Genomic DNA, 10,583 nt, shown 5'->3' with positions numbered 1-10,583 from the left:
CAGGATGGATGCGTTGCTCTGTCTGCTTCATCAAAACAGTTTCCACCAGCCTGCATTGCCGCCAGATTGAACACAAACCTTATCGCCCGTAACATAAAAGATGTTCGACCACATGGAGGAGGACGGTCTCAGGCCGCAGTGCCGGAGAATAATATAAAGATCAACAGCGCTACCTTTCCTTTGAGAGTTTTAATTCTAAATGCACATTAATTGGCAATGGTCAGTCAGTCAGTCACAAGACCGAAATAAGATGGAATCCCAAAACAAACAAACATAAAAAACACAATACGTTTCTTTCAGATAACCCTTCTCACGTCTAATTACTCTCAGCTCACTCACTCACTCTCTGTCTCTCTCTCTCTCTCCTGTGACTGTTGTGTATCTAGCACCCTACAACAAAAGACTTGAAAGGGATCATCAGTCCATTCTCCGCCTCTTTCCTTCGCATCAACGAGAAACCTGCCAAATCAATCTAATGGACCGACCATGAGGTTTCACTCGCACTCCCCCGCTGTCGGGTTATCTTGGCCACCCTGTGGTGCGCCCTTGGCGTACGGTCGCTAACCGAAGTACAGCCTCATCATATACCTTGTGGGGTTGAAGCCACTAAGAATCACTACAAATAAAAAATCAACGACCATCGTAGAAAGAATGACTTTTGGATGGTGGAAGATAAAAAACAAGATGAACTATCCATATCAAAGAAACTTACTCAGCGGGGATAAGATGATGACAAGTCCAATAGGATACAAAAAGAAGGTTGTTTTGTCCAAGAATGGAAGAACTGCATCAGAAATTTTCATTTCACGAGAGCAACGTGCAATTAGCTTGCCATGCCTAAACTCTGACAAAAATAAGTCATTAGTCATCAAAGTAATTGACAGCATCATGTCCTGCATACCATCGTAGCCGAGAAAATTCAGATAGTGATAGTAAGATATGGCCACCATGAAAAGTAGGTTTGAGACCAACATTGGAAAGAAGCCATGTGCTACCAAGAGAGGGGATACAAAGTACTGAATCACTGGAAAAAAGATACAAGCGATGAGCGAAATTAACATATGACCTATAAAACACAAGAATATAGCGATACAGGTGATGGACAGCACTGAATTGTTATGGTTACTTACCATAGAGCAAAACGAATGCTGGAAAGAAAGAGTTGCAGTGAACGTCAAAAGCATACAGCCTACTCACACGACACCATAAACACCAAAGAATATTAGTGTCTCATAATTGGAAAAAGAAAAAAAGTGCTATCTCACTTACAAGTAAAGAGAAACTGAAGCAGGACGAAATGATTTAAACATAAGCTGTACGATACATCAGGACGTTTTGTGCATAATTTCATCAGACTGACAAGTAACATTTGTCCATCAGAAATTTATATACCATATTGGATTAAAAATTAATACAAAAATTGATTCCACCAAACACCTTTGCCGAAATGGGAAGGGGACAATAATGTATTGCAAGGCAACCTGAGAATAATTATTGACATTGTACGGTTATGCTGAACTGAGAAATTGGTTTAAAATCCTTGGTTCACATGAGCAGGCCCATAGGAAGGCTAGATGGTAAATAGAGAATCATATTCATTTAACCAAACCAGTAGTTAAAGCTTATGGCTTTGTTCTATTATAATATAAAATTAGCATCATTCTTTTTTTCTCCTGTATAGAATATTCAACAAGGACACAAGTTAGTATTTGTTTTGCACTCCACCAAAGTTAAAAACAGGAAAAAATAATTGTAAGCATTAACATCAGTGTTCATCAGGCCCCTGAAGCCATTTTTCTTTGCTTTGTTCTGCTATAGCTACATGGTTTGTAGTGTCATCTGTTCCTATCCCAATGATAAATAAATAAACATATGCAAATAAGATTCCATGAAGCAGAAAAAATATCATCTGGTCAAGCACAAATAAGAAGACTGATGATTGTATGCATTCGGAAGTTACTTTTTGCAACTAGAGTATTTCCAATCCCAGTTGGCCTGATTTTACTTTCAAGGTTATCATAGACTTATTGGTTCCACAAAAGCCTAATTTTTTGTCCATTCAACCACGTTTCTTATCATTCACAATAAACTCATTCATAGTCAAGTTGGCTTTACAAACCATAGTCATGATATCACCTAGACCATAAATTACATAGTCATGAGTCTACAAAGGTTCCCCCCATCCTTCATCAAGTGACCTATGCATTCAATCCAAATCAACAAGCATAAGAACTGCAAACTCACCACAATCCCTGCAACTTCCAAGTTCGCAAAGATTCTATCTGTCATCCCATCTAGCAACTTGTCAAGCGATTCATGGGGTTGACACGACAAGTTGGGTCTTCTTGACAATTGAAAACAATGTAAATGCAGACAAACACACATGCAAGCATTTACCGTACAGAGACATGTTCAAACAGTCACAAGAAGAAAGAAAGAAAAAGCAAACTATCTTTTACTTCACATGATAAAATTTGGTAGGCAACAGACTTGCTGATATATGTAAACATCAGTTTTATGTGGTACCATTCAACCCGTTGCTCGACTGCATGACTGCTTGGTGTCTCCTCACGCATGTATGTATTTGTCAGAAACCTATATCAACTCAAAAAGGAAAAAGAAAGCTCAACAAATATATGATATCTTATACAATGACTGGCCCATACAACAAAAGTCTTGGAAGTTCATACGGTGATTTTTGGTCACCAATAGTGATGTCATGTTTCTGTTGTTGATTAGTTCTTGCATAATATGCATGCTCACCAATGAAAGAATGTCATACATGTTCTGGGGAAATGACTCACTCAACGTTTATCAGGCACAGAAACTGTCATAAATATTTTATATCAGTTGGTGTTTAATGTTAGTGAATATGGTAATTTAACAAGCTTCAGGCAATAGCATTATTCAGGATTTTCTTTTCATACAAAATATAATGGGTACCTCAAAAATGTCATGCATATCAGAAAAATCATGATTATTTAGCAATGCATTAGGAAAAAAAAAGTGCAATTCATATGTGTAGTTCAACAACAACACTAATGTAAAATGTCAACAAAGTTACAAATTGCTGAGTTACTTGAAATTGTAAAAAAGAATGCTAAATGTCAAATTCTTACCAACAACATGTAGCCAAAATCGTTCCTGCTAACAAGAAATGGAAGATGACAACTGAAACAACAGTGAACACAGAATGCACCCAAGTCACGCCATACCTAAATTATGGAAAAGAACACAAAGAAAATTGAGGATAAATCAAATCCCATAAAAAGGTTAATGCTTTATTATGACAACTGGGAATATAACAAGAACCGGGACCTTCAAAGTTTGAGCAGTTAACTAGATGTCGCCAGAAAACATAACCTCAGCTACGTATCTCGGAACTTGGAATGACAATATTACATTTAGATGTAACAAGGCAACATTGAAAAACTTACGCAGCACAATATGCTGAAGTGGCAACTATCAAAAAGAGACAGAAGATCACAGCAAAAGCAGGATCATCTCGTGCCCATTGGTTCTTTGTTTCTGGACAGAAATGGGAAAGTATGGATTACGCAGATGAATATTATTTGTGCAACTTTGTAGTCACAATATCATTCCAATAACTTGAGCGTAACCTATGCATGCGATGACTATCATGGGCACAAGGACCAATTCAGCATTCTTTAGGCAACATAAAAATATTATAAATCAAAGAATATATAGCATGGATTATGTATTGTATATGTATTAGTATCGGAGGTAAAGGCTTTATTATTTGTTTGGTTGATAGTAGAGTGGGACAAAGGACAGTTTTTTTTTTTAAACAAAGCCAAGAAACTATCTATATCAGTTTGCAGGAGGCCATGAGCTCATATTTAAATGATGGCACGACCTCAACAATATCATGCCTTACATCAAAGACTATATTAGCTAAATAAATACTGGCCAACTGGCACAAGTTGGTTGGTTAGTAGCGCAATACATGATCTCTTACTTCTAGAATCTAGAAAATTATTTCAAGTCAGTCCTACATATGATTTCACATAAAAGAAAATAACAAATCCCTAAAAGAACCTTCAGGAAACTCAAAGGTTTTATATGTACGGGCATCCAACAAAAGTTACATTAAACGGCTCTATTTGCTAAAAAATTGAATGCAGACTATGACACCAAGGAATAAAAGGAATCCTCTTGAATTACACAGCACCAAGAACAAAATCCAATGCACAAGACTACCGCCAAAGTTGAGTTTGAGAAGGATTAATGTACGAAGCTATACTCCAGTAAATAGATAGGCTGCTTTCATGAACTGAACTCTCGTCACCTATGTTGCAAAAGAGCAACCATAAACTACCATACTACCTGAGATAAAGTTTTATTCATGCTAGCTTTGACCATTCCTGGCGTTGTGAATAGATTTCCTTTGCTAGATTCCCATAACCACGTACTCCAGAATTTAATAGAATTTTTTTTGTGCTCTTTTCTACGGTTGAATTTAATGAAACCCCAGAAAGAGATGAATCAGCATGTGAATGATGAAGCAAGCAAACACGGATACACATAAAGCAGGTAGATATCTCACACTATGGCAGATGGCTGCAAGGCACAAGTTATATGATAAGAGGAAAAGAAAATAACAGGTACTAATTATGTAAGTGTATAACTTACGTTTATGGTACTTTGTGTGCTGGTAGCTGTCTCCCATATTATGTTCACATGTAGCAACACGATAAGCTCCAATAAGAAACTTTACCAGGAAATAAAGTATCAAAGCGCAAGTAAATTAAGTAAAGAGGCGTATTACAAGTCCTTAATTTGAAAGAGTATAATTAAATGGGAGTGAACTAAATGTTAAACTATTGTTTGAGTCGAGCGATAGTCCATTGCAGGAAAAGAAAAAGCAGTGAATTATATCCTATGACGGAAACCTTATCTCTGCTTAGAAGAACTTTAATAGACGAAAAATCTATTAAGAATGAGTGTGCAACGGCATCATACGGTAATGAAATTTAGTAAGCCACTAATTCTTTTTATTTATATAAAGTTCCACTGTATAACTAGTATCTCCATACGGGTGATGATTTTTCAATTGCAGATCCCTTCTTATTCCTCTTCACTTGTTCCTAGTATTCTGACAATTTTCTCTCCTTTTTGTGTCGTATGTTGAACTTCACCATTAGAAGTTTACAATCAAATTTAATCTAAATCGGTCATTGTTGATCAGACTAGGTACTGCAGTATGGGTGAATAGTCAAACAACAGGGATCAATACATTAGTTAGGAACTAATTATTTTTCACCACTATGAGAATAACAAAGAACAAGTGCTTTCTATCTGGATGTGGAGCCTGTAATGTGATCAGGAGTCGTCCAAGTCTGATTAGAAATCTAGGAGTCCCCATTCTACAACCATAAATCAAGAGGTTGACGGCTCTAGAAAACATAGGAGAGAGAGAGGCGATAGCCCTACAGAGAGATGAGAGAAGAAGGGAGGCAAACGACTAGAGAAAAGCCCTATGAAGTCCGAGCTATTGATGAAGATTGTTGCTCAAGAAGTATCTTCACTGTTGCATGTTCAGGTGTTCCTTTTCTTCAAGAAGCAATCTAGATTCCTTTTTCTCTTTCAAGCTCTCTCGTCCATCGACGACTCTATCAATCCGCCCACAAAGCGTAAATCCGCTTGGAGGAAGGATCGAGATCATCAAATCTTTCCGCGAAGCATGTCACTATGTTTAGCAAAGAAAGCAAAAACAACAACTCAGAATGAAAATTAAAACAGATTACGTGCGAAAGCACTATGAAGTCTAAGAGAGTCTTCACTGGACCTTCTCACTTTGATCTTTCTCGCAACAAACAAGTCATCCATTATGTGACAAATTAATCATCCCGTCGCGAGCAACAATTTGCTCATCACCACTTGAAATGATTACCTTTGACTTCAACCTTTCAAGTCAATGACAAATTATAAATCATATATCATAGTTTAGTTTCCATCGAGGACTGCAATTATCCTCCCCTTAACCTCATATACAAGCAATAGGATAATTGTATCGTATCGAGCACCTTCTTACTTTGAGGAAAGAAGGTATTCTGCAAGGTAAAATGATAGAACAAAAGGATGGAGAAAAGAGATTGGGAACAGAAAACCAAAGGATAGGTAAGCAGAGGGGAACTCCAGAAAATGAGATTTTCTTCATAGTAACACTTCAATTTCATATCCAAGTCATACATAACTCACCTATTTGTCGACACTCATAACCTAGAATAGATAGAGATGGAGAAAACAGCTTGGGAATAGAAACGAAAAGGATAGAGAAGTAGAGAGAAACTCTGGAAAATGAAATTTAATTCGGAGTAATACTTCGATATTACACCTTAGGTGATACATAACTCACTCATTTGTCGACTCTCATTACCTACGAACAGAGAGATGGAGAAAAGAGATTAAGAATAGAAAAGAAAGAGTACAGAGGTAGAGAGGAACTCTAGGGAACGAGATATTGTTAAGAGTAATACTTAAATTTTGTACCTTAAGTGATACAAAAGTCACCTATTTGTTGACTCTCATAACCTAATGAAACACTAGCTCTGCTCCATCTAGATTTATAATATCCATGATCAATCCTTTTGTAAGTCTCAATTAGATTGGACCATGAAAAGGAGAGGTGTTAATCAGTTAGCCATCAAGCCTATACATGCCTCCAGCTCTCGTCCTCTATAAAACCCTTTTTATTGTCCCTCTCCCAATGTGAACTGAAGTTGACTCGATCAAGTTTGAGTCAAGCTAGGACTCTCCAGATGGGTAAAGATCAACCTACAGTTTATAGTTTTAATCTAACAAGGGATAAGAGTTTATCGCATTGACCCATCAAACCTCGTGTCCAAGAAGTGGTCAAACTCAATGCTGAGTTATCAACAAAAGTCTCTAAGTCATCTTATGTTGCTAACATGGCACTTGGGCCTACTTTTTGGACCATCCATGTGACAAGGGTGTCCCAGACCGCTTGATCTCCGCCGTTGAAAGATTGCTTTGACCCATTTCTTGGCCTGCTCTTCCCTGAAAAGACTTGTGCTAGTCCAAACAGGAATAGGGGTCTTTGAACTTTTTGCACTAGTGTTGGAGCTGAAAGAAAGGATTCCAAGTCACTAGAAAATTTGTATTATTTCAGTGGAGGCTTCATGCGGCAGGCCACTTTTTTATATTTAAGACCACAAAACTCAAACATCTCCAAATTATCTCTATTCATCACATAATTGACAAGTTTCCTCTACCATAACTGTAAATATAAAAATTGGTAAGACATCGAGTATCTTGTTGAAACTAAGAAAGGCTATGCATCATGCAAGGAATATTATGGAGAATTCAGTAAACGACCACTATATAAACATCAAGCTACGTTATTAACGGATAAAAGATAGAAACTTATGCTCGATGTACAGATGCATTCAAATTGCAAATAATTTGCAGTGAAAACTGAAAGGATAGATACTTAAAACATGATGTGTTCAAAAACATTAAAACGGTAGGAATTAGGACAGATACATACACAACTTTGGGTGAGGTACAAAGATGAAGCATTTGCCAAAATGTATACTCGATATCCATTTGTTGCCACTAAAAATCAAAAGAAACAAGGGCATGAGACAGTGTAAATCATATTATTATTATACTCGCAAAGATCAGAGTCGAATTGGTTCAGAAATAAATTCCGATCTCCATCCTTCCCCTCGATACCTGTAAACATGCAGAACAAGTACAATAAATCCACGACACAAAACACAATTACTCTGAAAAAAGTTGAAACTAACATAAGCACATGAAGCAAATGTTCTAGACAACTGGCGCATGGCCCTATTTTCATTCACATAAACCTAATGTCAGGTTACCCAAAAATAGGTAAAGCCAGACATCGATTTAGAATCAACCACATGCTTTCACTAACCAAGACAAAGTAATAAAACCCATCATAATTAAAACTTCAAATGGTAGACTAAAGCTTGTTTTCCGTCAGGAAAAATCACCTTAATGTGGAAATTTTGCCCAGTCTTCTCGCACAATCATTACATATAAAATCGTTTGCCACCTGAAACTATCGTGGTAATTTAAGTTTGGTTAAGTACAAACCCATTTGATTGAAACCAATCGTTTTGCTTGGTTGTATCGGATATCTTGGAACCAAAATCCTCAAGTCAAAGAAAATGTAAGGTGTCACCTAAAACCCAATCTAGATATAAGATAAGTCTAGTCTAGTCCGACCCAACCAGATCCCAACCCAATTTGGCAATATATGTATATATTGTGTGTAACACAGAAATTTGTGCGGTGTTAATTATATACATTTTTTTTTTAGCTCATGCGCTTAGCTAGTTATAACCAAAACAACCTAGCTTTATCCCAAACCAACCCAGTGCGAACCGATTAGCCAAACCCAACTCGGTTAGCTTAGGGATGAAAAAAATCACTATTCAAGATCATATCCACATGGATATGGATAGAGGAATGTTCGAGTCGGTATTACGGTTGACCTTTAACCAAAACCAAGCTGCCCAAGTTGCAGTCCTGCCACCGAATTGAACGAGCTTCATATATCAGAAAAACATGTTTGGACATCTGGCGTCACTCATCTTGCATCAAGAGTAGACAGTTTGTAAAACACGACAGCAACACACAAAGTGTTGATTTCATCATCACAACGAGTTTGCTGTTGAGTATATCAGGAGCATAACTATCGTGCAACCTGCAGGCAAAATAGCATGGCCTCAAGATAACTCATCGGAGACCCGTCACAGATTACTTACTTTGCAGGCTTCCAAGCATGACGTTAGGGTAAGAAAGATCAGCGTCGGTATTAGGACATATAAATTTGGTACGTTCACTCATTTAATAACAAAAGCCACGCTGATCAGATCACCCGATCGGCCATACATGAGTTCCTCAAAAAGAGACGGCACGTTTTTAGTTTCCTGTGACTGACTTTCCATATCGAAGTCTATAATCGATTTCTCGAAACCTAAAAGAAACCCTCCGCTCGTAAGGCCAACGACTAATAAACAGATCCACGTCAATGCTGCAAGAAAAAACGTAATTCGGCCCATTCCTGGAACGATTCTTCGACCTAATTCGGGTTTTTTTTCCTAGAATCTCACGACCGCCGTCCCCACGCGACGGATCAAACCGTAGAATTATCATGGATCTCTCAAGAATTCCAACGTTCATCCCGACAAACAGACACCGAAGGAGTCGGGAAGATCGCATGTGGTTCGGTTCGGGGAAGAAAAGAAGGGTGGGGCGAGGGGGAGAGAAGAACCTTGACGATTCGGCGGAGGTATTGGGAGAATCCCGGGGCGGGCCGAACGGCTGAGGTCCCGCGCCCCTTGGACACGGTCGGCAGCATCCTCCCTCGTTCCGATCAATCGTTCCCCCTCCCGGCTCTCGTCGCAGTGGACCGCGATATGAGATCTGCAAGGAGAAAGAGGAGGAGCGAGCGGCCGATTGAGAGAGCCTTGTATTATTTCTTGATAATCTAATAATAATAATAATGACTATTTAGCATCGAGAATTCTCGAGTCAGACCGGATGTTATACGGGCCGGATTGGGTTGACGGACAACAGTCCATGGCCCGATTCATGGCCGCTTGCTCTTTTGCGAAACCATTCTCGCATAATAATAATAATATTATTATTATTATTTTCTCTGAATCTTTTCCACTTGGACCGACAGCCCACCGCGGGCATCGACTATGTAATTAATACATGTTGAGACCCACCCAAACAAAGGGAACGTCTGTCCGTCCCCACTTGCAGCTAGCTAGCTTCGGTCAGCAATGGCGTTCGTTTGTCGTCTACGGCACGTCCTCTCTATGGTCCCACGCGACATAAAGCGCAGAGGGTCAAAATTTCCATTCCGTGGGCCCCCCGCAGCCAGCCTCCTCCTTGCGGGGGAGATGACGTTTGATATCTTCTGGCATGATGTTACTGCTCCACTATCTGCCTTTTTTCTTCGTTTGGTTTTGACTTTTATCTTTCATTTCCCTTGTAGTGATAATTATTAGTTGCTTGCCGAACAGAGAATACGTAGATGACATTTTTCCTGCTCCGATTATTTCCATAGCCTCCGCGTCGTACGGCGAAATAAATATTTGGGCGGCAGAATGTTTGGTGCGGAAGAGGAGGAGACACGATGTGATGTACTCACCCACTCAGATGACGATCTAACAAAGAAACTGGCCAGTTTGGATAGAAGAGAAGGAGGTGTCTGCCGACATCCATGCGGAGCAGAATGAATACTTTACTGCTGCCTGTAGTTGTGGATACAAAGGCAAGGGTGGATGATGGATGTGATCGCAGATCCTAGGCATGATTGTGCTACTTGACCTCACATGACCATGCAAATTACATTTTCACTTGGAAAGCTCAGCTCAGCTCAGTTCACTTGCTCACGCAAACTACATACAGCATCAGCATAAGACACTTACTTGTCTGCGTGTGGGAACCACCATAATTTTATCTTACTCGCTACCTGAGTTTCTTTTTATAATATTTATAGAACAAACCATATCAACAAAATCCGAGGTACTAATTCGGAAACAACTAGATGA

The 10,583-nt window shown here is 38.9% G+C and overlaps 1 protein-coding gene across 3 annotated transcripts; it reads right to left on the bottom strand.

Annotated features, from left to right (window-relative positions):
- Positions 1–351: 351 nt before the first annotated feature.
- LOC135672119 (uncharacterized) lies at positions 352–9,504 on the bottom strand. 3 transcript variants are annotated; one of them, XM_065180597.1, is made up of 10 exons: positions 9,293–9,504; positions 7,532–7,599; positions 4,654–4,679; positions 3,438–3,528; positions 3,120–3,215; positions 2,527–2,595; positions 1,131–1,189; positions 902–1,024; positions 713–784; positions 352–616 (listed from the first exon to the last, which is right to left on the bottom strand). In XM_065180597.1, exons 1-10 carry the CDS (start codon positions 9,377–9,379, stop codon positions 561–563), a joined length of 747 nt encoding a protein of 248 aa, XP_065036669.1. In that variant the 5' UTR covers positions 9,380–9,504; the 3' UTR covers positions 352–560. The 3 variants fall into 3 exon arrangements, with proteins under 3 accessions (XP_065036669.1, XP_065036786.1, XP_065036729.1); XM_065180714.1 differs by having other exon boundaries at positions 7,532–7,719; positions 9,293–9,478; XM_065180657.1 differs by lacking the exon at positions 2,527–2,595.
- Positions 9,505–10,583: the final 1,079 nt, after the last annotated feature.

Source organism: Musa acuminata, chromosome BXJ1-1 (assembly GCF_036884655.1).
Source record: "Musa acuminata AAA Group cultivar baxijiao chromosome BXJ1-1, Cavendish_Baxijiao_AAA, whole genome shotgun sequence".
NCBI classification, from domain to species: Eukaryota; Viridiplantae; Streptophyta; class Magnoliopsida; order Zingiberales; family Musaceae; genus Musa; species Musa acuminata.
The sequence above is the reverse complement of the archived record's forward strand: the minus strand, read 5'-3'. Positions and strand labels throughout refer to the sequence as shown.